The 26,520-nt window shown below is 37.4% G+C and overlaps 1 protein-coding gene across 1 annotated transcript in view; it reads left to right on the top strand.

Annotated features, from left to right (window-relative positions):
• Positions 1–26,520, top strand: part of LOC150089359 (NBAS subunit of NRZ tethering complex-like) — a 1,057,261-nt gene that overhangs the window by 926,130 nt on the left and 104,611 nt on the right. Inside the window, exon 51 of the mRNA XM_090389247.1 lies at positions 20,324–20,469. Within this exon, the coding sequence (XP_090245373.1) occupies positions 20,324–20,469 (146 nt within the window). The remainder of the gene's footprint in view (positions 1–20,323; positions 20,470–26,520) is intronic.

The following is a 26,520-nucleotide window of genomic DNA, read 5'->3' as shown; positions in this document are numbered from 1 at the left end:
TGCTGTAGAAAACAATCATTCAATAAATCCACAAAAGCTTTGCTAGTGAGCGAGTGACCAAACCACAATTTCCAGTCTATATCTGGAAAGTTAAAATCCCCCATTATAAGACACTGATTGTGTTTGGCTTAAGATGTTCTAAATAAGCTTCCATCTAATGGTTTGTGATCTATTTCTATAATTTAGTATCCAGTTTTTTCTCCAACTGCTCACTGCAGGTGATGGTAAATAGTCTTCTGAATTTTAAGGGAATTGTATGCTCTTATGATTATTTTTGATGACACTCAGGTTTTGAGACAAGATTACATATGTCTATTAGGGATTACCCTGATTTATAATCTCTCTTGGCATAATCATATCACAAATAGTGCTTGCTATGCATCTAAAAATCAGGATTTTCTCTTATTGACATTTCTTTTCTTCTGAACAGCTACTCGCTCTACAAATTTCAAATCCACCCCCCCCACCAATGTTGTTCCCACATCTGGCATGATGCCTCCAGAACCTTGCTCATTCTTCTAGATTCTGTTCAAAAGAGGGCAATTAGGTTAATTAATGATTCTTTACTAACAGTCTCTCTCTCCACTTTCTGTTTCAGACATTCTATTTCTGCTGCACTTGTTTTCTTTAGATACTTCCATATAGATATTGATCTCTCTCTCTCTCTCTCTCTCTCTCTCTCTCTCTCTCTCTCTCTCTCTCTCTCTCAAAGCAGTCTGAACACATGCCATTACCACTCAACATCTTTTTACTGCCCAACTTCACACTCGCAGAACCAACTCTTCTTCTTCCTCATTTATTCATTCAAGTTCCGTTTTCTGGAACAACCTTCTCTTGTACGTATTTCCTGATAATTACAATCTACAGAAGTTCAAGTCTAATGTCAACAAGTATCTTGTTTCATCTTCTCAACCCTGAACCCATGCATGGTATTAAGTACTATAGGTTCTAATACTTCTCGTGTTTGTGGTTTTCGTTTTAAAAAAAAAAAAATTACTGTTATAAAGACTTTTGGAAATAGAGGCCATAAATTCAAATTACAGGGGAAGAGATTAGACTACAATGTTGGAAGTTTTCTTTTATCTAGCAGGTTGTTGACTGCTGGAACAAGTTGCCTTTGCAGAAAGTTGGGGCTGACATGTGAAGCAATTCAAAGGTTGACTAGTTACCTTTGTAATGAGGGAAGTGCATAATTTGTAATTTCTTATCCACTTTTTTTTTGGCTGGTTCAGCAAAAGCTTCCTTGTAGTGACAGTATGTACTACATTATTTTTATGTAATTTACTATGTGGTATAGTTATATTATAAAAACACATGTATTATTAACAATTTATAGTTTAATGACTTAATAAAAACACTTATAATGTTATTTATGTTCCTACAGAATTGTAGGAACATTAAATATTAAATAGTAACCCTAATGTTATTCTTGTGTTGATTCTCGGAACAGTGATTGCAAAATTCCCTCTTATTCCAATACACATATTTTGAGTAATTTCCAGAGTAGTTTCACCTACTTTACCAGATAAACTAATAATAACTGCACTACTAATTTGAACTAATAAAAAAACAAAAGCAATGATTTTTTAATAAAAAATGTCTACTTAGCACTGTTCAAAAAGCCGACCGGGCTAGCCGAGTGGGTAAAGTACCTGCCCGGCAACCCAAAGGTCGCGGGTTCGATTCCCGCCTCGGGCTTGGATCAAAGTACTGCAAAAACCTTGGGAGGTGCAATATGGCCACAGAAGCCGATGCGCCAACAACTACCAAATCAAAATCAACTGTTCAAAAATAGCCAGCTCACTTGCCTTCACAGCACTCTGTCAACATTGCCAATAGAGTCTAGAAATCTAAACTAGAACTCTGTGTTCCCTTGTCAGTAAATTAGTAAAAAGTCTGCCTTCCTTGTCAGTGACAATTATAAAAGACCAGTAACAGGTGAGTGAGGGTGACAGTGTGTTATGAAATTCAAAATTAGTTGTGGGATGATGACAAACTGCTCAGTAGTGCTTGCAACATTTTATATGGTATAATTTTTTTTTTTTAATCGGATATGGAAAAAAATAACCTTAGTGCATTTCTACCAATCTTAGTTTATCAAAGTGAATATTCTGGTGTGATCTGATGAACTGTTAAAATTTCAAGTATGATATTGTTTATGCTGTTACATCTTTATTACATAGTTGAATTTTAATGCAAACCAAAGTTTGTAAATTAGGCATCATTATTTTGACATCTTGACTTGTGAAATCTTTTACAAGTTGCCTTCCTCTTTGTATATAATAGCTGATGACCCAGTTATAATTTATTTACACAATATGAAAGATGCATAAAGGGGAACTTAGTATTACTAGTGAAAAATGATGCAAAAAAGCAAGCTTATACAGCATCAGAAAAAAAAAAAAAAAAAAGAAACAAAAGAAAAAAAAATCCCTTTTCACTAATCCACTTCTACAACAAAAGATGGTAGCTTATTTCAGCAATCACTCACTTGGTGGTGAAGGCAAACTTCTACACATCTATTCTGCAACCATCCTTCCTCATTTTGAATTTAACCCCCCCCCCTCACGTGTATAGCCTCAGCAAGAAGAATCCCAGAACTGAAGCCTTTCTTGGAAAGACCACTCTATTGTTCCCTTCGCCAATCTCAATGCCCTTCTCTGCACCCATTCAACAAGGGCTACACCATTCCTAAAATGAGGCTTCCAGACCTGTATGCATTACTCAAGGTGCAGCCTAACACTTGCTTTGTTCAATGAGATAATCAGCTCCCAAAGTTCTTATATGTTATTGAGAAAACCCCATGAGCTGTCCTGGCAGCTACTCTGCAACTTAGAGAACCTCATAAATGATTGCACAATTCCCAGGTCTTTTTCATTTACCACTAGCCTGAGTGTAGTATCACACAGTTTTTTTTTAAAGAAAGCGTGAGAGGTATTAGAACCTCCAGTACTTAGTACCATGCATGGTTTGGAGATTGAGAAGATGAAAGAAGATATTTGTTGACATTAGACTTGAACTTTTGTAGATTGTAATTATCAGGAAATACGTACAAGTGCAGGTTGTTCCAGAAAACGGAACTTGAATGAATAAATGAGGAAGAAAAAAGTTGGTTCTGTGAGTTTGAACTTGGACAGAAAAAGGATGTTGAGTGGTAATGGCACATATTCGGACTGCTTTGAAAGAGAGAGCAAGAATTATAGAAGCCAATTCAGAAGAACAGTGCCCATGGAAGTATCTATAAAAAAGGCATGCAGCAGAAACAAAACGTCTGTGAGAAAGAGAATGGAGTGACTCTGTTAGATGAATCATTACTTAACCTAACTGCCCTCTTCTGAATGTAATCTAGAAGCCTGAGAGAGGTTGTAGGGGCACCTCCCCAGATGTAGGAACAATATTCCATGGTAGGGTGGATTTGGATTTGTACAGAGTGATTCAGCTGCTTGGAAGAAAAGTAATGCCAAGAGCAAAAGAGAAAACCCAGTTTTTTTGATGCAGAGGAAGCATTTGTAATGTGCTTATTGCCAAGACAGATTAGAAGTCAGAATAACTCCCAATAGAGAAATATCATCTTGCCTAGAAATCAGAAGAATCCTTTTTGTGAGATATAAGACAAGACTTAGTTTTAGAAGGATTGAAATCAACTAAGTTGTCTTTGCCCCACCGGAGAATTACCTAGAGATCGGCATTTAAGGAATTGGTGGCAGATATTTGAGAAGTTGAAGCTGATCGAGCAGGGCAAGGTTTTTCAAAATGGAAAGTGGAATGCAATGTGCTATCATCGGCAAAACTATAGATAAGATTTCCAGTCAGTGGAAGAAGGTCATTAATGTACAAGAGGAAAAGAGTGGGAGAAACAACTGAACCTTGGAGAACACCAGCATTAGTGGATCAGTTAGAAGGCAGAGAGCCATCTGCGTCACCAACAATGAGTGGTCAGAGAGAAAACTGAATAACCATAACCAACTATAAAAAAACAGTTGGCAAACCATATGATGAAGCTTATTTAGAAGTCCTTTATGCCAAAACGATTGAAAGCTTTTGAAATGTCAAGAGCAGCTGATTGAGTTTCACGAAACTTTTCCATTGAATTTGTCCATAGATGGGTAGCATAAGCTAGAATATCACCAGTGGATTGACACTGATGAAATCCATACTGGGAATTGCTGATCAGATGGAAATTTTTCTAGAAAGTTTAAGAGTTTGCAGTTAATTGATTTCTACATTACTTTAGAAAAGTAAAAGTAATTGCAATGGGACGATAATTGGATGGAAGGGATTTATCACCCTTTTTAGGAACTGGTTGAATATGAGCAAATTTCGAAGCTGAAGGAAAAACACCTTTATAATAAGAAAATTAAAAAAGGCGACACAGAACAGGAGTAAGTTAAGGAACACAGGTTTTGACAAGTGGAGAAATACCATCAGGACTTGCAGTTTCTTGGCATCAAGGTTGTTCAAAATCCTTCTGACATCGTTTTGACAGAAGACCACAGGAGACATTGAATGGAGCATACAGGAAATGGTTGGAGGTGGTTTACCAAGATCATTATGAACATATGGCTAATGGTTTGTCTACTTAATTTATTGCCTCCCTTAATGTAATTGGATAGATCCATCCACCCCAGATTCTTTTTTTATATTTAACCTCAACGATTTTTCTTCCACTTTCCTCACAGTTATCACAAACCAATGAGAACAGAGATGGGCAAAAGTTTTGGCCAATAGCTTGGACTCCTTAGTTTGTTCAAAACTTAGTTTTAACTGATTAATAACTGCTTTACGATTGAAGCAAGCTTTGGGGGTTAGCGGAAATTGAAACTGAAGTTCTGGAAACAAGTCAGTTATGATATGAAAGATTTTTCTCTTGAACAGTCTTAGCACATTTTTGGAAAACCAAGGTTCAGATAAAGTATGAGATTTTAAGGTGGATTGTGAATTAAGGATTTCATCCCTATAAGAATAATTTCACTGACACAATTTGTGCAAACATTGACATCAAAAGTTTTGAAACAGTAATCCGACCGAGAAAAAGAAGAAAAGAAATCTGGCAGATGATACCATTGTGCATTATCGTAATGCCAAACAATGAGATTAGGAATGACCATGAGAGAAAGGCTCCATTGGAGAAGAGAGCATCACCAAGTTTTTATATGAGGTGCCTAGAGGACCAGTCACCTCAACTGTGTACTTAGAAGGGTTGAGTGTGAGAAAAAGATCAAACATGTTGGTTGTGTGGTTAGGATTGTCTGGTATTCTGGTAGGTAAATGAATAATCTGTTCAAGGTCATTAGTAATTGCAAAAGCTCCAACATCATGACTAGCTGGGTCCATGTGACTAGAAAACAGAAACCAGCTGGAGTTGTGAACATGAAATCATCAAGGAAAATTACCTCGCTGTTAGGAAAGTTGGACTGGAGGAAGTCAAGTTTCAAAGAGAGGAAGTCGAAGATTTCTAAAGTACTTGTTGGTGACTCTATTGTCAGGGAAATGGGGAACATGGTATGTAAAAAGGATAGGTGGAACAGGACCGGGGTACGTCTGCCAGGGGCGAAGGTTGATGACGTACAGCGGATATCATCTTCTAAGGGCATAAAAGATGATATTGTTGTACATGTTGGCACTAATGATATTAAGAGTAGGAGACCAGTGGAATTAACAAGTAGAGGTCACTGTTGAAAAAAAGCCGTGAATTAGGGTTGAATTTGAAAGTGTCTCCAATTCTGCCCAGACAAGACAGGAGGGAGTATATGATGAGAGCTTTGTCAATCAATTCAGCCCTGGAAAGATTGTGTAAGGCTCAAGGGGTAGAATTTTTTTCAGCCTGGTCTGTACTTGTTAACAGGAGACACTGCTTCTACAGGAATGGGATACACTTAAATAGAAAGAGTGCAAGAATATTTGCTGATGCTATCAAGACAGTGTTAGGCAGGTCAGAAAACTGCTAGCTTGGGGGGGGGGAACTAATAGATTAACAGTAGTACACTGACAGAGTTGAAAGTGATTCTTGTGCTACTTCTATTGGAATGAGCAGCAGCCTGGAAAACAAGATGCAGGGTATTTCAGAGACTGCTGGGAGTCATTGTGGTACAAGTAAACACACGGGTTGTTTAAGGGTAGCTAAGAATAGGAATAGGTGCATGTATACTTGTGTGTAGACCAATGCTAGGAGTTTGGCAAATAAATTTGATGAATTTGAGGTATTGCTCAAAACATCAAAGGCAGATATTGTTGGAGATGTGGTGTCACAGATATAAGGAATGCAGAACTGGAATTTGCAGACTGCATTGTGTAAAGAAAGGATAGAGAGGATAGGAAGGGAGGAGGGGTTATGCTATTAGTTAAGAAACACACAAAATCCAAAGAAGTGAAGCCAGTCGACATTGCTGGACAGTGCAGTGCAGTATTGAGAGGAGGAGTGTGCTATAGGCCTAATGACTCTGATGAGTATAATAAGAAACTGTACAGGGAAATAGAGTGGGCCAGTAAATCAGAGAGTCTTATAATGGGGAATTTTACTTTCCCAGATATTGACTGGAATTTGTAGGTTGGTCACACACATTAGCAAGGCTTTTGTGGATTTATTGGATGATTGTTTTCTACATCAGCATGTTTGTGAGGCAACTAGAGGGAGTAATACTCTTGATCTGATTATCAGTAGTGACTCTTCATTCATTAAAAATCTGCAGATGAAGGAACCACTAGGTGGCAATGATCATAATGTGCTGAAGTGGGATTTACTCAATGAGGTAATTACCATCAGGGGTAAAGGGGAGGGTTTTTGCTTTCATAAATGCGACTATGATGGTCTGGGACAGTATTTAAATTTTATACAGGGGAACCAACTCATGATGTTACCAACAGCAAATTCAAAATGGGAAGAATTCAAAGAATTTATCGTGGAAGCTACTAGGCTTTACATACCAACTAAGAAGTGAAAAAGACCAAACCCTCCAGCATATGACAGCACAACAAAACAAATGGACCTCAGTTCCCAGCAGCTTTCACTCTCCCTCTTACAGCAGCGAGTGGATCAGAGTGGAAGCAGAAGGTGCTAAGAATCTCTGGGTACGACCAGGCTGCCATGCACGGAAACTGAACTTGGCCTGTTATAACGTAAGATCACTCATCAGTGAAGACAGGAGCTGGAAAAGGAATTAGAAAATATGAATTGGAATATCATTGGTTTGACTGAAACAAGGAAAATAAATTAATCACTTATAAGTATATCAAGTGGAAATCTGCTGTACATCAATGGAAACAGTGAAAGGAGTGAAGGTGGAGTTGGGTTTCTGCTCCATAAAGATTTTAGCAACAACATTTTGGAATTCAAAAGTACATCACCAAGGGTGTCAAGACTAATACTCAAGATTTCTAAGCGGTACAAGGTAAAGATTATAATGATTTATGCACCAACGTCGAGCCATGATGATGAAGAGGTTGAAGAAATGTACCCTGAAATTGAGAGTCTTTTAGATGAGCAGACGACCTCTACACTATTATTATAGGGGACTTCAATGCTAAGGTTGGAAAAAGGCAAAACAGTGCCGAAAGAGGAACTATAGGAAATTTTGGAATTGGTGAAAGAAATGAAAGAGGAAAAAGACTTGTGGAATTTGCAGAATCTCAAGGGTTTTCAGTAATGAACACATTTTTTCAAGAAAAGGGTGAAAAGAAAGTGGACATGGAAGAGTTCAAATGGATTAACAACTAATGAAATCGACTTCATCCTCACTAACAGAAGATATATTGTGAATGATGTTACCGTCCTGAATAAGGTAAATATTGGAAGTGATCACAGAATGGTAAGATGTACACTTGATATAAATGTAGGAAAGGAAAAAACTGACTCGAGTAAATAATACAAAGGCCTTTGAGATAACAGAAGAGGAGAAAAAGCAGTATGTACTGGAACTTAAGAACAAGTTTGACCTTCTGCAGACTGCTGAGGACCAAGATATCAACGAGGAATATTACAACTTTCTGAAAGTGATAAAGCCCAAGAAACCTATAGGGAAAAAGAAATCCAAAGAAGAAAAAATTAGTCGAAAAACACTGACAGGGAGAAAATTGAGTATACTGAGTTATGCAAAGCCATTAGAAAGAGACTCAGAGAGGACATAAGAAGATTTAACACAAGGAAAGTAGAACAAGCATTAAAGGAAAACAAAGGATTTAAATCAGCAGCCATGAGCAGTAATACAGAAAGACAAATGATACTGAAACTGAAGAATAGTGATGGTGTACTTATAAACAGCAGAGAAGGCATAATTCAAATAACAGAAGACTACTATAAAGAATTATACAAAGAGCGAGGGAATGATGCCAGCAGTGGGGAAGATTGATTTCAAAGTAGCAACACATACGACATACCCGATATTCTTCCTGATGAGGTAGAACATGCATTGAAGAAAATGAAGAATGAGAAAGCCCCAGGGGAAGATGAAGTTACTGTAGAGTTGTTAAAATTGGGAGGAGGAGACATAACACAGAAACTGGCAAGGCTCTTCACAAAGTGCATTCGAAAAGGTGTGACGCCTAAGCAGTGGAATAATGCAATCATAGTTTTGCTGCATAAGAAAGGAGATAAATCGGAAATTGGAAATTATAGACCAATTAGCTTGTTATCCCACATCTACAAGTTGTTCACAAGGGTCATTACTAACAGATTAGAAAGAATACTTGATGAGAATCAACCAAAAGAGCAAGCTGGCTTTAGGACAGGATTCTCAACTATGGATCACCTTCTCGTAATATCACAGCTAATGGAGAAAGCAAATGAATATAAAACACCATTATGCCTGGCATTTGTGGATTATGAAAAGGCATTTGACTCCATACAGCATAAGGCAATGTTTAGGGCACTGGAAAGACAAGGCATAGATACCCCATATATTATGATTTTGAAGAAAATATATGAGAGTGCTACCTCCTTTATTAGACTAGACAAAGACAGTAGGAAATTTAAAATTGAGAAAGGAGTTCGATAAGGAGACACAATATCTCCGAAGCTGTTTACTGCTGCCCTTGAGGAAGCTTTCAGAAGATTAGACTGGTCGCAGAAAGGAGTCAGTGTGAATGGAGAGTACCTAAACCATTTACGATTTGCAGATGACATTGTGGTCATAAGCCACCATCCCAAAGAATTAGAGGAAAATCTTAATCAGCTATGTAGAGTTAGTAAGGATTTTGGACTAAAGATGAATATGGCTAAAACAAAAGTAATGATGAAAAAGTATGCCACAGAAAGGGAAATAATGATTGAAGGAGCAGTAATTGAAAAGATGGAGTCATATACTTATCTGGGACAAGTTAGTAGCTGTAATAATGATAAATGGCTAGAAGTCAAGAGAAGAATAAATTCTGGATGGATATCATTCAGGAAATATAGTCACATACTGAAGAGCAATATCCCAGTTTGTCTGAAACGTAAAATAATGAACCAATGTATACTCCCCACCATGACTTATGGAAGTGAAACTTGGGCACTCACCAAAAGAATGGAAGAGAAGCTGACAACTACACAGTGAAGAATGGAACAAATTATATTGGGAATCAGACTGTTAGTTGAGAAGAGAAACACATGGATTAGGCAGCAAACTCAAGTAAAGGACATTCTTATCCAAACTAAAGAACTAAAATGGTCCTTGGCAGGACACATAGCTCGAAGACATGATGACAGATGGACTAAGAAAATAACAGAATGGTATCCAAGAGGAGCTAGAAGAAAACCTGGAAGACAAAGGCGGAGATGGATAGATGAAATTTATGAGTTTGTGGGTAGTAAATGGATGGCCAGTGCTCAAAACAGAAGGAACTGGAAAGTTGCTGGAGAGGCCTTCATCCTGCAGTGGATTGAAAATGGCTGATGATGGTGATGACCACCAACTAAGAAATATTGTTCAACAATAGGCCTAAATGGATGTCAGATGAACTAATGAGACATGTGGCAGAGAAGAAAAATGCATGGGATACATATAAATTAATGGGTGACATGGAAGGCTATGATAGATATAAGCTGGTCTGTAACCAAGTCACAAAGGAGATTAGGCAGGCTAAGGTAGATTATGAGAAATCCTTGGCAAAGGATGCAAAGAAAAACAGAAAAAGAATTCTTTACATATGTAAGAATCGGATTGATCCGCTGGATATTGATGGTTCAACTGTTGATGATCCTGCTCAGGTGGCTAACAAACTAAATGGGTATTTTGCATCTACATTCACACATAAGAAGTTATTCAGGAAGGGGAATGCCTGAGGTGAAGTAAACGCTGGCAGTGAGCTAGTTGATTTTGTTATAACTGAGAGGAAAGTGGAGGAGAAATTGTTGAGGGTAAACATAAAAAGGCACCCGGGGTGGATGGGATCTATCCAGTTTTATTAAAGGAGGCAGCGAAGGAAGTAAGCAAACCCTTAGCCATAATTATGAGAGCTTCTTTGGACTCAGGGAAGGTATCCATAGACTGGAGATGTGCAAATGTGACCGCAATTCACAAACGAATATCAAAGGCTGACACAAGTAATTATAGACCTGTGAGTTTAACTTCTGTTCCAGGAAAATTAATGGAATCACTGGTTAAAGAAGCACTGCAGGATCATATAGACAAGACTTCCAATTATAGCTTGGACACAGCATGGTTTTGTTAAGGGAAAGTCTTGCCTGACCAATTTGATTGGATACTATGATGCAGTCACAAAAGAACTGGATGCAGGAATTAACTTTGATATTATATATTTGGTTCTTAGAAAGGCTTTTAGTACTGTTGCACATAGAAGACTGCTGCAGAAATTGGAGACAAATTGCTGCTATGGATAAAGGGATGGTTGAGGGGAAGAAGACAGAGAGTGGTAATCAATGGATACTGCTCATCGTGGACTAATGTTATTAGTGCATTCCTTCAGGGTTCAGTGTTGTGTCCTTTGTTGTTTTCTGTATTTATAAAAGATATTGATGATGGTATATCAAGCTGAATGTGCAAGTTTGCAGACGATACAAAGGTTAGCAGGGTTGTTAAGGACACTACTGATGCTATGCTGCTGCAACAGGATCTGAAAAGGTTGAGCAGGTGGGCTGAGAGGTGGCAAATGAAGTTTAACATTGACAAATGTAAAATACTACATATGGGAAACAGCAGCCCCAGAGCAACGTATCAACTCTGTGGTACTACACTGACAGTGGTAGAGAATGAAAAGGACCTGGGGGTTATTGTGCAGGCAGATACGAAGTTCTCTCAGTGCAGACGGGCTGCAAGAGTAGCTCATGGTGTCTTGTCAATTATATACAGGAATTTTTCTAGCAGGGATAAGGAGGTGATTATTCCCTTGTATAAGGCAATGGTCAGGCCACACCTTGAGTACTGTATACAGGTCTGGAGGCCTCATTTCAAGAAGGATGTAGAGCTGCTGGAACGAGTACAGAGAATGGCAACAAGATTAATGAATGAAACAAAGGGTTGCTCTTATGAAGAAAGGCTTAAGTTTTGCAAATTACAGTGTCTGGAGACTAGGCACTGGCAAGGTGATCTGATTGAGTTGTATAAAGCCTTGAGCAGGTATTTCGAACGAACGGAGGGGTGAAATGGGAGTGCTTTTTTTTTTTTTTTTTTTTTTGTTGGCTGATGCTGCATAAGCTTGCTTTCTTGCATCATATGCCTCTGCTAATGCTAACGCTAATTAATAGTGTTGGGAGATTAATAGTGTTGAGATTAATCAACACTAATGATTATTAGTTTTGGGAGACTGATAGAGGCAAGAGATGAATTTGACAGTATGTGGTAGAGAATTTTAAGAAAGAGATGATCCAAAAGAGGAGATTCCAAATTACTACGTCTGTGGCAGGGAATATCAGAATGGTCCTATGCACAAGTACTACCTTTGAAGTGAAAGGAATCATGCCGCAAATAATTCGGACAACTAAGATGAGCAGTGGTTGAATCAACCAATAACTGAGATTCTATGATATGAAAGTTTTCTATAATGTAAAGTTTTCTATAAAGTGAAAGCCTCAGCATCACCCAGCTGGGTCCATGTGACTAGAAAATGGAAGCCACCTGGAGTTGTGAACATTAAAATCATCAAGGAAAATTATATCGCCATTAGAAAAGCTGGACTGGAGGAAGTAGAGTTTAAAAAGGAGAAAGTCAAAGATTTTTAATTGATCAGTTGTTTTGGGAGAACTGAGATTCTGTCCGAAAATGTACATGGGGTTCGGCAGACTCAGTGGGAGTGGACATCATTGAGATTAGAACTGAGACCCTGTATATTTGTGAAATGAACAAGGAGGTGTTTGGGAGGTTTAGATCTTTTTGCAAATTTGCTCTATTAGTTTGACAATTCATGGCATAAGTAAGAAAAAGTGGTGGGGGGTGGGGACATGCTCTATGTAGTAATGAAATTTTTGGATGTGGCATACTCATGGTAAGAATATACCCAGATCCTTGACATAACATGGCCTCGACAATGCCCCTCCCCCCAGCATACCCACTACTCCAACTCCCTCCATTCACTATCTGTCAGGGTAGAGGCAGCAAGATTATATAGTAGCTGATCTGGAAGCCTCCTACAGAGTTACCAACAGTGCCGACCCGAACAAAAGCGGGGCCCGGTGCAAAGTTGACTTGCAGCGCCTTGATACAAATTTCGAACAACAAAATAATTTATTGAATTTTGATATTTATTACATTGCACAAATTGGTTTAGTAAGGATTACATGAAAATGATAAATAATTAAATTATTTTAATAAAATTAACATTTCAATTACAAAAAAATCTTTAATAAATCAAATAAGAAAAATAATTGCTTCATATACTTATAAAATACAATTTGGTATGCAACTTAATGGAATAAGGTCACAATATGTGATTTTTATTTCATTTTCTTACATGTTTTACAGCAAATTCATTGATAATATCATCATAATTTAGTTTTTTGGCTATTTTGGATTCGATAGATAAAATGGCTAAGGAGGTAAATCGTTCTTGACTAATGCTAGATCTCAAGTAATTTTTTATTATTTTCAGTCTTGAGAAAGATCTTTCTGCAGATGCGACGGTAATTGGTAAGGTTAATATAATTTTCAGAACAGTAACAAAATTTGGATACAATTCAAATAAATTATTTTTCAGTAAATATTGTAATATTTGTAACATTGTGATCCTGGAAGGCAAAACTCGACGGCAAATGTTAATTTCATTAAATAAATCAATGCAATCAATATCGTCTTGCAAGGTAGCATTTAAGTCTTTGCAACATTTAAGAAGATCGTTTTCAGTCAGTTTTTGAATATTATCCGAATTATATAAAAAAACCATATGATGTCTCATGTTCGTGATAAATTTCGAATCTTTTCTTAAAAGAAATAATCGCACCATTGATTATGACTAGAAAATATTGAATTCTGAAATATTCTTCGCCTAATGAAATAGGCTGATCGACTCCTTTGTAACAAAATTGCTTTGTTTTTCGTCCAGTTCTTTGGTTCTTAAATTCAGATGTCGCCTGTAATCCTTCAGCTATTTCCTTTGCAGTTATTAAAGAAGATTTGAATCCCGATTCACGATACTGTTCAAAAAAATTTAAAAGGCCTTTTAAATGTGCATTTGCAGTACCGATATCTATATTTGAATTTTGAGATATCTTGCTCAATATTTACTTCATTCAGTATGTCATTCCAAATGACCAAACTTAATAAAAATTCAAATGAAATAAGTTTATTTTCGATTGGTTGGATTTTGGATTTCGTTTTCATGTCGCTGATATGTTCATAAAGGTATTTCAAAGCTAGAGAAAATTGTGGTACTTGGTATCTCACAGATTTCATACTTTTGAGGCGACATTCCTACCTCGTTTCTGACAGTGGTTTTGGAGTAAGATGTTTGACATGCTCTTTTAATATATCCCAGCGTATCACAGAACTTGCAAAAATATTATATATGCTTTGTAAAGTCTCAAAAAATGAATTTGCAAAAGAAGATGATTTTGAAATGTCTCCAAGAACTAAATTCAAATTATGACTTCCGCAGGGCATATACTGTGCTTTGGAATTCTTTTGCAGGATAAGTGCTTGCATGCCTTTATATAAACCTCTCATATTATCTTCCCATTCTACAGTTTTCTTATCATCGCTTTCCTCTTCATTAGGACGAGAGCTGGCTTTATGATGATCGGGATCGTTTTCGTGGATGTCGCACGGCATAATTTCATTTCCACGAGTTTGAACTTTCAGTAACTGTGAATTATGCTTTTCTTCAGTTTGTTGCACATTTTCAGTTTTAAAAAATTTTGCAAGGGAGTTCCTCTGTTTTTCCGTAATTTCTTCTCTCTTTCTTTTTTTCTTCAATTTATCAGAACCACACATATACTTTCTTCCTGCATCTCTGTCTCTACTAGTCATTTTGCGAAATAGATACGAATACAGTCAGTCCTCGTATAGCACGATAGTTGTGTTCCTAGAAACCCTTGTGCAATATAAACAACAGGCCCTATGGGGAAAATAGGGTTAGGCACCGACCACCGAAGATTGAACACACATTTGTAACCAAAGCATTACCAAACACAATAAATAATCATAATAAAATATGTAAGTATTTTATTACGACTATTACGTAATAAAATATTGCTAATGCTTTTGCTCCTATTGTAAGCAAACTTGTTTTTTGTTTGATTTTCTATCCAAACAGATGACACCCATTCCATCTCTTCCAATTCTTTGTGTCTTAATCTAATGGATTTTAATTACACTTTGAGTTGTTCTGCTATGAAAGTTGTTTTTATTTTCTCGGCATTGCCTCATTTAGGTCTGTAGCACGTGCAATATCACATGGTCTTTCATTTCGCTCAAAGCGTTTCACAATTTCATATTTTTCTCTATCGACAGAGGTAGACTGGCCAGTAGCCTCTGACCGGGGAAACCCCGGTGGGCCGTAGGCCGGTGTGATTTTGGCCATAAACTATAGTATGAGGCCACTGTAAATTTTCCCCGGTAAGAATTTTTGATCCAGTCCGCCTCTGTTTATCGATATTGCTTTTCTTTTTCTCTCTGAATCTGCAGTGTCTTCACCAGGATGCTTCCTTTTCACACCGTTTAAGTATTTTACTCATTTTTAGGGAATAAAGCACAATTACAAAACAAGGAGGCACGCTTGACACACACACATAAACAAAGCTGCAAGCCTGTAGCAACTGAATAAACAACAGCATAAAGGCAAAGATACACTATTAACACCTCACATTTTACTAAATTACATTTCTAGGGGTTACTACCATAAAATAATAAAACCACTTTCCAGTTTCGTTCCTGCTAGTGGAATCTGTTATAAACTGGTAGTAAACTCGATCTAATTGCATTTGCGATTATGCTGATAGCTGGAATTGTGTTGGATTTTATGTTATTATGGTGAAATGTGTTCCCCCCCTCACTGATATAAAAAACAAATACATTTTCAGAATCTTCTCTTCATTCCTATCGTGTTGTGTTCGGTTGGGGTGATTCTGCGTTCGACTGCCATTTCTTGTAAACACGAAGGCGAATCGTGCATAAGCGAATTCGATTCGTGTTATATAAGATATCGTTCCCGTATTTATAAATCGTGTATGATCGAATTCCTGTAATGTAAACACGTGTTATACGAGGACTGACTGTATGGTATTTATTTTCACACCTCGCGAATGCGATAAAAATGTACGATGTATGATCAGCTGTCATATATATATATTCGTATTTGTGGGGAATATTTATTCAATAATTAAAAATGAAACTTCAATTATTATTTTTGTTTGTAGGCTTCGATCAGCCTAATTGTTTATAAGGTCTCTAAGAGACTCAGTAATATTGCGGTAGCCTAGATTAGGATCAAATGAGTAAATGGCCTACTAAAAAAAGCGTAGTTAATGAGTAGTCTACTAAAGAGGCTTAAAATGAATAGCCTACTAAAAGGCTTCTATTTGAATAGCCTACTAAAGAGGCTTAAAATGAGTAACTAACAGACTCAAAAGAATTGTAGAGGCCTAAAGGTAGGCTAATGATTCGGTGACCTACTAAGAGGATCAAAAGAATTATAAAGGCCTGAAAATAGGCTCAATATTTTTTTATAAAATTTTGTTTAGATTGACCAAAATAAATACAATGGTCTCGATCACTTTTCACAACCTTTAGACATATATAATAAAATAAGACAAGAAATTCTTTACTCATTTACTATAGAAATCCAAATTGAGAAAAGGTATCGAAAATTGTATTTATTTAACTATTTTTTAGTCAAACCAGTATTATAAACTTAAAATTTTCTCAGAAGAAAGTTTAAGTCGACTTTTTGAATAATTTCGAATTCACTTGATCTCTCGAAGACAGAAAGCGAAAAAGGGCCGAGAAAACCTAGTCGGTGGTATATATAGGCTTTAGAGTACGATAACTATGCAAACGCTGGCAACATATAATTGTACGTCTGAGCGACTTGTAAGGAGAGATATTTTAAATATATTTGAAAGAAAATATATTTTTCCGGGTTCTTTGGAGAATTCTTGGTGGGCTTTCAGATAATGTTAATAACATGATTATTGACATTTTATTTCTTATGTATATTTTAAAAATATGGCCATTTTATGGCGATGTCGCTAGATTTTGCGACATTATTAAAACAAAAAAAAAAATGAAACCATTTTTATTTTGCAAAATCAGTCAGCGGCACGGGGCCTTCAGAATCGCGGGGCCTTGTGCGCTCTCACCGTTCGCACTCCCCTCGGGCCGGCTCTGGTTACCAATAGGTTTGGTCTGATGTACTAACTAGCAACCAGCCTGCAAACATTGTTTTAGAGCTGTACTCTTGATATGTAAGGAAGATTGGATTTTGCCATGATGTTTGTCATAACCTAAAAAGACATGAATCATACTACATGATGGAAGAGTTGGAGAGGGTTTGCTGGTGTTTTTCTCTGTAGACGAAACATGAGTTATACCGTTTCAAGTCTCCAATGAGCAAAGTGGTGGTATTGCACTGGTTGATGAGAGTCATCTACCACCTAGCAGTGCCTGTTAAAACAGGCGGTACTAGGTGGTATTTTATATTTTTTATTTATTTACATAAATACAAAAATATATAAACAGAAGCACTCTCCCACACAATTGCAGCTATTGTATTATCGCAAATGCAATTAGATCGAGTTTACTACCTGTGTATAACAGATTCCACTAGCAGAAGCACAACAGGAAATTGTTTTATGGTAGTGAACTCCAGAAATGTGCTTTAGTAAAATGTGAACTAGTGAGGTGTTAATAGTGTGTCTCTGCCTTTACAGTGTTGTTTATTCAGTTGCTACGCGTATGCAGCTTTGTTTATGTGTATCAAGTTTGCCTCCTCATTTTGTAATTGTTCTTTATTCCCTGAAAATGAATAAAATACTTAAAAGGTGTGAAAAGGAAGCATCCTAGTGAAGACACTACATATTCAGAGAGAAAAAGAAACGCAATATTGATAGACAGAGGCGGACTGGGTCAGAAATTTTTACCCGTGAAAATTTGTAGCGGCCTCATACTAGCGTTTATGGCCAAAATCACATTGGCCTCCAGCTCACCTAGGTTTCCCCAATAAGGCTTATGGCCAGTCTGCCTCTGTCAATAGAGAAATAAATATGAAATTGTGAAATGCTTTGAGCGAAATGAAAGAACGTGTGATATCGTATGTGCTACAGGCTTAAATGAGGCAACACTGAGAATTAGAAATAATGCAGAGAAAATAAAAACAACTTTCATAGCAGGAACAGCTCAAAGTGGGTTTTTTTTTTTTTTTTTTCTGATGCTATATAAGCTTGCTTTCTTGCATCATATGCCTCAACTAATGCTAATACTAAAAATCCATTAAATCAAGACACAGAATTGGAAGAGATGGAACGGTTGTTGTCTGTTTGGTAGATCAAATAAAGAACAAGTTTGCTTACGATAGAAGAAAAAGATTATTCATTGTGTTTTGTAATGTTTTGGTTACAAATGTGTGTTCAATCTTGGGTGGTCTGCACTTAACCCTATTTTTCCTATAGAACCTGTTATTTATATTGCATGATTTTGCATTGCATTGCATGTGGGTTTCTAGGAACACAACTATTACAACTATCATGCTATACGAGGACTGACTGTACTTCTCGATGTCATTGAATGTAAAGGAAGAGGTATTTTATAGTATTTGTTCTGTTTGTTTAAGTGGGAAAACCTACCAGATGCTATTATGAAAAAAGAAAGATAGAAAGAATTGATGTATAGTGGTCCTTGGCTGGGGAACTGTCCGTTGAGAAATTTGAAATATGCAGATTATTCCAAGTCATGCTTGACATTTTAGAAATTATTTATAGCAGAGCTGAGTGTTAGTGAATTTTTTTACCCTGGTAAAAAAATAATAATAAATAATAACTGAATCCGGATCTCTTTCTGGTGAAACTTTGGAAATGCTCTTGACAGCAGAGCCATTGTTATGAACAAAACTTTGACTTGGTTCTTCTTAAGAGGTACAGAGTCTGCGACAGTATCTTTGTTAATGCAGTCATAATAATTTGGTTTCTATCATACAATCCAAACAAATGCATAGACAGAAAATCCTAGGTAAGCTAATGTCTGAAAGCATGCTGTACTTACCGTACTATGACTGTATTTTAATATAAAATGTGTTGTTGTCACTGCAGTTTAATTTTATTGCAGTGTGGACTTCTTAATTTTTCTGAAAAATCTGGGGTTTTTTTTGTTTTTTTTTTTCTCTTATTTAGGTCAAAAATCTGTTTTCCTTCTGTCTACAATTACCTAATCTTTTTGGCTATGTCAAATCATCCTTTCATTGTGGATTTGATTTTGGGAAACAAGTATTAATTGAAGGGCTCAATCAGTGAACTAATGAGTGATGAACCATCAGCACTCATAGCTGGTACAGCACTCGTTGTTGGAAGCACAAGGAGCCATCATCTTCAAAATGCTTCAAGAGTTTCCAAATGGTTCCAAGACAGTCTTCTCTTTACTTTATAAATTTCACAATAGCATGCATATGCATTTTTTAAATCTGTAGCAACTTTTCTAGTGCACTTGAAATTTCAGTCTTGTGATTCTAAAATCTCAATTGCGTTTTCTGTGTTGATAAGCTTTGCCAAGCCCTTTGAGAGTGAAGGAATGAATAGGAGATTCAGCTTCTTCACATTTTGCCATTTCAAAGAGGCCTTCATTTGTAAGCTCTCCATTGTGTGCTGGAAGCAGATCAGTGCCATTGGTTGTTTCATCAGTGACATCAATTGGTTAGCAATATTAACAACCACAATGAGTAGAATGTCCATTGTGAATGTTCAAAATAAAGAGAATGTTCATTTTGTACGTTCTCTGCTGGTTCTTGAAATCTTTCAAAATTATTAATAAACTGAGGAAGAGTTTATTCCAAACACTCTTCAAATTTATCCCCCTTAATAAGCCAGAAAAATTTGAAATAAGACAAGACAGCAAACATGAAGAGCAATACAACCACTCTTTGTAATGTCAGCATGGTAACTGCTTTATGTTATGTGAGTCAGTGAGACTCTCTCCCCTGCTTGAAGAAATGCATGCATAGTAGTACTGTATTGTATATATGCATGTGGTTTGAAATGCTGTATTTATGAATATTTTGCATTTATTTATTTATTGCAGTTAATGATCATATTTTTGATTTTGTTGATAATTGATACTTGAAAAAAAAAAAAAAAAACCTCGTAAACCTGGGAACTTTGTAACATGAAAGCTTGTAAAGTGGGAACTGCCTGTATTGTTATTTTTGTAACACTATTTAGTACTTATTACTAGCCATATAATGCATGGAAGCCTGAGGCCTATGCTACACCAGCTAAGATAAATTTCTGAGTTACCCTGAGAGAGAGAGAGAGAGAGAGAGAGAGAGAGAGAGAGAGAGAGAGAGAGAGAGAGAGAGAGAGAGAGAAGTAGAAGGGAATCACCAAGAAAGGGAAGAATGATGATATCTAGCTCAGGACCCTGGGCTGGACCAAGCCCATACTCACCAGATGTGAGCCCCTTGTCTGTTATTCTTCCACCAGTGTATGTTTATGTAAATTTAATTCAAATTTACCTAACCTGTTTATATTTATGTAAATAAAAACATTTGTAACCTACACTGGCAGGAGGATAAAAGACAAATACCCAGTATTTTGCTTGATTCTGTGATGTATTTTATTTTATGATTTATTAGTTATGTTATATGTTCATGTATTGTAATTGGATCTCTTTATGAATTGAATGTAACTAAACTAAAAAAAAAAAAAATAATAAAACAAAAATTGTACTTACTGTTAATCTTGCTGGTTATATAGCTTCAGTCCTTACTATTAAGAGCTGTGATGGAAGGCCAGCAGTTATCCTTTCTTCAGTCACTACTTGCTGTATGTCCAGCTGAAGTGTCATGGGAGCTTACAGATATTTATACAGAAGCTATTAAACTAGTCATTAATCAGCTCAGGTGAGATTATGTGGACTTTAGCATAATTTATATGATTAAATTTTTTTTCAGTATCTTTTATTATTATAGGGTATGTCTTCTTATGAGGTAAATACCTCATAAGAAGAATGAAAATGAAAATAAAGAAGAAAGTCATGCATTTAAGTCATAAACATTAAGATTTAGGAAGAAATTTTTTGGTCACAAAAGAAAGAAAATATCATCAGATCTCCAATATAGAAAGGAAATTTTTACTTATGCTTGGTTTTTCCTTTGAGGATGATGTTATTTTTTCTCTCTCTCTCTCTCTCTCTCTCTCTCTCTCTTTTTTTTTTAATAATAATTTCTTTATAGTTAGTACCAAATAACAAAATTTTGAATATATTTTCTTAAAGGAAATAGCAGCCTATTTACTAAAACATTAAAAATATCAATGTATCACATCAATTTTTCTGTCTCTGCCCTTTTACATGTTGTAAAATCGCAAAGGTAGATTGTAAGTCCCATGGTTCTAAAGAATATATGGATAAATAATGAATCCAATGCAAAATCCCAAGTGGATATTGTTGGGATATCAGAGATGTGGTGCACACACAGATATAAGCAGTGCAGAACTGGAATTTGGGGAGTATACAGGAAGGATAGACAAGGTAGAAGGGGAGGAGGGGTGATGCTGTTAGTTAAGAATCATAAACTCTAAGGGAGTACATCCAGTTGACATAGGTGGACAGTGCAATGTTGAGTCTGTTTGGTGTGAAATAAACACTGGGAAAGGGAAAATGAGAATTTTTAGGCCTAATGACTCCAATGAGTACAATGAACAATTGTATAGAGAAAGAGAATGGGCCAGTAAATCAGATTGTCTTATAATGGGGGATTTTAACTTCCCAGATATAGACTGGAACTTGTGGGTTGGTCGTTCACACACCAGCAAGACTTTTGTGGATTTATTGGATGATTGTTTTTGACAGCAGAATGTTCGAGAGACAAGAAGAGGAAGTAATACTCTTGATCTGATTATCAGCAGTGATTCTTCATGCATTAAGAATTTGCAGATAAAGGAACCACTATGTGACAGTCATCACTGTGCACTGTTGTTGTTGTTTGTTATTTGGATTTTAGAAGCATTAGCAGCTAAGGCCATATTGCTCCGGGGATATGCGGTGGTCATTCCCTGACCTTTCCGCATCCTCCATATTTGGTGGGCACGGGCTCGAACTCCGGTCTAATCAAGAAGCGTGTGCTACATACTGCTGCTCCTGCTCCTGCCCACCTGGCTACAGCGGCGCCCCAAACGGTGCACTGATGTGGCATGTACATTAAAGATGTAACTATCATCACGGGTAAGGGCTTTTGTAAAGGTGACTACAGTGGTCTTGGGGAGTTTTTAAATTCGATACAGTGGGACCAACTGATGATGTTACCAACAGCAAATTCTAAATGGAAAGCATTGAATGAATTAATCTTGGAAACTACTAGGCTTTTCATACCAACTAAGAAATACTGTTGAAGGTTTAAGCCTAAATGGATGTCAGATGACCTAATGAGACTTGTGGCAGGGAAGAAAAATGCATGGGATACATATAAATTATCAGCCTATGGTAGATATAAGATAGTATGTAATCAAGTCACAAAGGACATTATGCAAGCAAAGGCAGATTATGAGAAATCTTTGACAAACAATGCAAAGAAAAACAAAGACTTCTTTACTTATGTATGTAGAAGGAGGGGGATGAATCAGATTGGTCCACTTGACATCTACAGTCCGTTTGTTGATGAACCTGCCAGGGTTCAGTGCTGAGTACATTGCTATTTTCAATATGTATTAATCACACTGATGAAGGAATATCAAGCTTAATGTCAAAGTTTGTGGTTGATACAAAGATTTGCAGTGTGATTAATGAAGGTAATCAGGTTGAGCTTCTGCAAAGGTAGATTATGAGAAATCCTTGGCAAATGATGCACAGAAAAACAGCAATCAGATTGGTACACTATTCACGGTTCTATTGTTGATGATTCTACTGAGATAGCTGACAAACTGAATGAGTATTTTGCATCTAGATTCACACGAGGAGGTCTGTAGGGAAGTGGAGGCCAAAAGCTTATCAAACTCTGGCAGGAAGTTAAATGATTTACCAATAACTGAGAGCAAAGTGGAGGAGAAATTGTTGAAATTTAACATAAGAAAGGCAGAGTTTTAGAGGGGTTGAAATCAACTAGGTTGTCTTTGCCCTACTGGAAAATTACCTGAAGATCAGCATTTAAGAATTGGTAGCAGATTTTCGAGAAGTTGAAGCTGATTGAGCAGGACTGGGTTTCTCAAAATGGAAAGTGGAATGCAATGTGCTATCATCGGCAAAACTATGGATAGGATTTCAAGTCAATGGAAGAAGGTCATTAATATACAAGAGGAAAAAAGTGGGGGAAAGAAACATTGGGGGACACCAGCATTGGTGGAGAAGTTAGAAAACAAAGAGCCATCTACCATCACCCTCAGTGAGCGATCAGAGAGAAAACTGAATAACCAATTACTAAAAACAGATTGCAAACCATAAGATGGAAGCTTGTTTAGAAGACCTTTATGCCAAACACGATCGAAAGCATTTGAGATGTCAAGAGCAATTATTTGTGTTTCACCGAACCTTTCCATTGAATTACTCCATAAATGGGCAACACAAGCCAGAACATCACCAGTGGATCGACACTGACGGAATCCATACTGGTGATCGTTGATCAGACGGAAGGTTTCTAGGTAGTTTGAGTTGGCGGTTAATTGATTTCTCCATTACTTTAGAAAGAGTAGACGTAATTGCAATGGGACGATAATTGGATGGGAGGGATTTGTCACCCTTTTTAGGAACTGGCTGGATATGAGCAAATTTCCAAGCAGAAGGAAAAACACCTTTGGAATAAGAAAGTGAAAAAAGGTGGCAAAGAATAGGAGTAAGTTCAGGAGTACAGGTTTTGAGAACAAGTGGAGAAATACCATCAGGACCTGGAGCTTTCTTAACATCAAGATTCGTCAAAATCCTTGTGACTTCCTTTTGATGGAAGACCACAGTTAGCATTGGATGGAGCATGTTGGAAATGGTGGGAGATGTTTTACCAAGATCATTAATACATGAGTTGGAAGAAAAATGGGATGCTAGCAGGTCAGCTTTATCCTTGGCTGAAGTGACAACAGAACCATCTGGTTTGGACAGAGGTGGGAGCAGAGATGGACAAAAGTTGCAGCCAATATAGCTTTGGCAAGAGACCAGAATGCTCGGCTACCATTAGGGCAAGAAGCAAGTTTTCTACTGAGCCTGTTCAAACTCTAGTTTAGACTGTTTAATAACTGCTTTACAATTGTTGCGAGCTTTGGTGTAAACAGAAAATGAAACTGAAGAATTAGAAACAAGCCAATTACGGTATGCAACATTCTTCTCTTGAACAGCCTTAGTACATTTATTGGAAAACCTAGGTTTAGATAAAAGAAGAGATTTTAAAGTGGAATGTGGGATAAAGGATTCCATTCCTGCAAGAATAATTTCACTAACACGATCTGAGCAAACGTTGACATCAGAAGTTTTAAAACAGTAATATGACCAGGGAAAAGAAGAAAAGAAATCTCGAAGGTCATCCCATTTTGCATTCTTGTAATGCCAAAAAACACGAGGTTGGGAATAGCCATGAGGTAAAGGCTCCATTGGAGAAGAGACGATCACCAAGTTGTGATCTGAAGTGCCAAAAGGACTTTTCACTTCGACCGTGTTCGTAGAAGGGTTGTTTGTGAGAAAAAGATCAAGCGTGTTGGCTGTATGATTAGGATTGTCCGGTATTCTTGTAGGAAAATGAACAATCTGTGCAAGGTCATTAATAATTGCAAAAGCCTCAGCATCTCGACCAGCTGGGTCGGTGTGACTAGAAAACGGAAGCCAGCTGGATTTGTGAACATTAAAATCACTAAAGAAAATTACCTCACTATTAGGAAAGTTGGACTGGAGAAAGTCAAGTTGCAACGAGAGGAAGTCAAAGAGCTCCAAATGATTAGTGGAGTTGGGAGAACGATAGAGACAACAGATGAATTTTACACAATGAGGTAGAGAGATTTTAAGCCAGAGAAGATGAAAGAGAGGAGATTCCAAATTACTAAGTCTCTGAGAGGAAATATCAGAATGGACATATGCACAAGTACCACCTTTGAGACGAAAGGAATCATACATTGAATAATTTGGGCATCTGAGATAAGCAGTAGTTGAATCAACCGATAACTGAGATTCTGTCAGAAAAAGTACACGGGGTTTGGCAGACTTCAAGTGGAAATGGACATCGTTGAGATTAGAATTGAGACCACGTACATTTGTGAAAAGAATTAGGAAGTGCTTGGAAGGTTTAGATCTTTTCGCAGATAAGCTTGCTCTATTAGTTTGACAATTCATGGTGTATTCAATAGTAAGAAAAAATGGGTGGGACATGCTGTACGAAGTAATGAAATTTTTGGATATGGCGTACACGTGGTAAGAATATGCCCAGATCCTTGACATAACGTGGCCTCGACAATGCTCGCCACATACACACTACTCGGACTCCCTCCAGTCACCATCTGGCAGAGTAGATGTAGCAAGATTATACACTAGCTAATCCGGAAGCCTCCTATAGAGTTACCAATAGGTTTGGTCTGGTGTATTAACTAGCGACCGGCCTGAGAACACCGTTTTAGAGCTGAACCCTCGAAATATGAGGAACATTGGACCTCGCCACGATGTTCATCATAACCTCAAAAGTCATCAATCAGACTGCATGATGGAAGAGATAGGGAAGGGTTGAGCAGAACTTAGCTCTAGAGACTAAACATGAGTTCCACCACTTCAAGCCTTCAATAAGCAAAGTGGTGGTATTGCACCGGTTGATGAGAGTTATCTACCACCTAGTAGTGCCTGGTAACATAGAGGGGTGGCATTCCTCCATGTGGCGTGGGTGCCACACCTCGACCTCTGCTTACGTTGGTTCAGACATGTACTTGTGCATGGAGGTTATACCCAGGATTACTAACAGTCCCACCATCGCGAAGGTGCAAGCAGATGTTTTGGCTGTCGCAGACCATCCGGACTTCGCTGAAATTGGCTCAACTTGACTTGAGTGTCACCCAAATATCAGTTCCATCAGCGTTTTTGACTCCCAGGTAGCAAGTACAGCTTGTCTGGCATATCTGAGAGAATGTCTGTGACAACCTCAAGGAACAATCATCAGCATCTTGACCAGCTGGGTTCATGCGACTAGAAAACGGAAGCCATCAGGTTTATGAACATTAAGATCACCAAGGAAAATTACCTCACTGTTAGGAAATTAGTCTTAAAGTCAGTTATCAGAGAGAGGAAGTCAGAATTCCAAGTGATTATTGTAGTTGGCAGAATTAGTATTTGGAGTAGTAGTGGCATGTGATGCAGGAGAGCAAGTGTATGAGCTTATGTAGCATCAGCCAAAAAAAAAAAAAAAAAAACACACCATTCCCTCCAAATGCCTGTCCAGTTCCTCCTTAAATTTATTCAACATATCAACTTCCACAACGACAGATGGAATAGTTTGTTGCAGCAATTAACCACCCGCTGGCTAAAGGCAAATTTCTGCACATCTATTTTACATCTGTCCTTTCTTAATTTGAATTTATGCCCCCTTAGGTTCATAATCTGAACAAATAGAAGGATCCCATCAGAATTCAGTGTGCTCAACCCATTCAAGGCCTTATACACCTCAATCAGATCACCATGCAGGTGCCTATTCTCCAGCCACTGCAATTTGTAGAACTCAAGCCTCTCTTGGTAAGAGGATCCCTTCATTCCCCCTCACCAATCTTGTTGCCCTTTTCTGTACACGCTCAAGTAAATCTACATCCTTCCTAAAACGAAGCCTCCAGACCTGTATGCAGTACTCAAGGCATGGCCTGACCATTGCCTTATACAGAGGGACAATCACCTCCTTTTCCCTGCTAGCAAAATTCCTATATATCATTGACAAAACCCCGTGACCTGCCCTGGCAGCCTGTCTGCATTGCTCAGAAAACTTCATATCTGACTGCACAATTACTTCCAG

This window comes from Mastigoproctus giganteus, chromosome 2, assembly GCF_048544385.1.
Source record: "Mastigoproctus giganteus isolate SK-2022 chromosome 2, ASM4854438v1, whole genome shotgun sequence".
NCBI lineage: Eukaryota > Metazoa > Arthropoda > Arachnida > Uropygi > Thelyphonidae > Mastigoproctus > Mastigoproctus giganteus.
The sequence above is the reverse complement of the archived record's forward strand: the minus strand, read 5'-3'. Positions and strand labels throughout refer to the sequence as shown.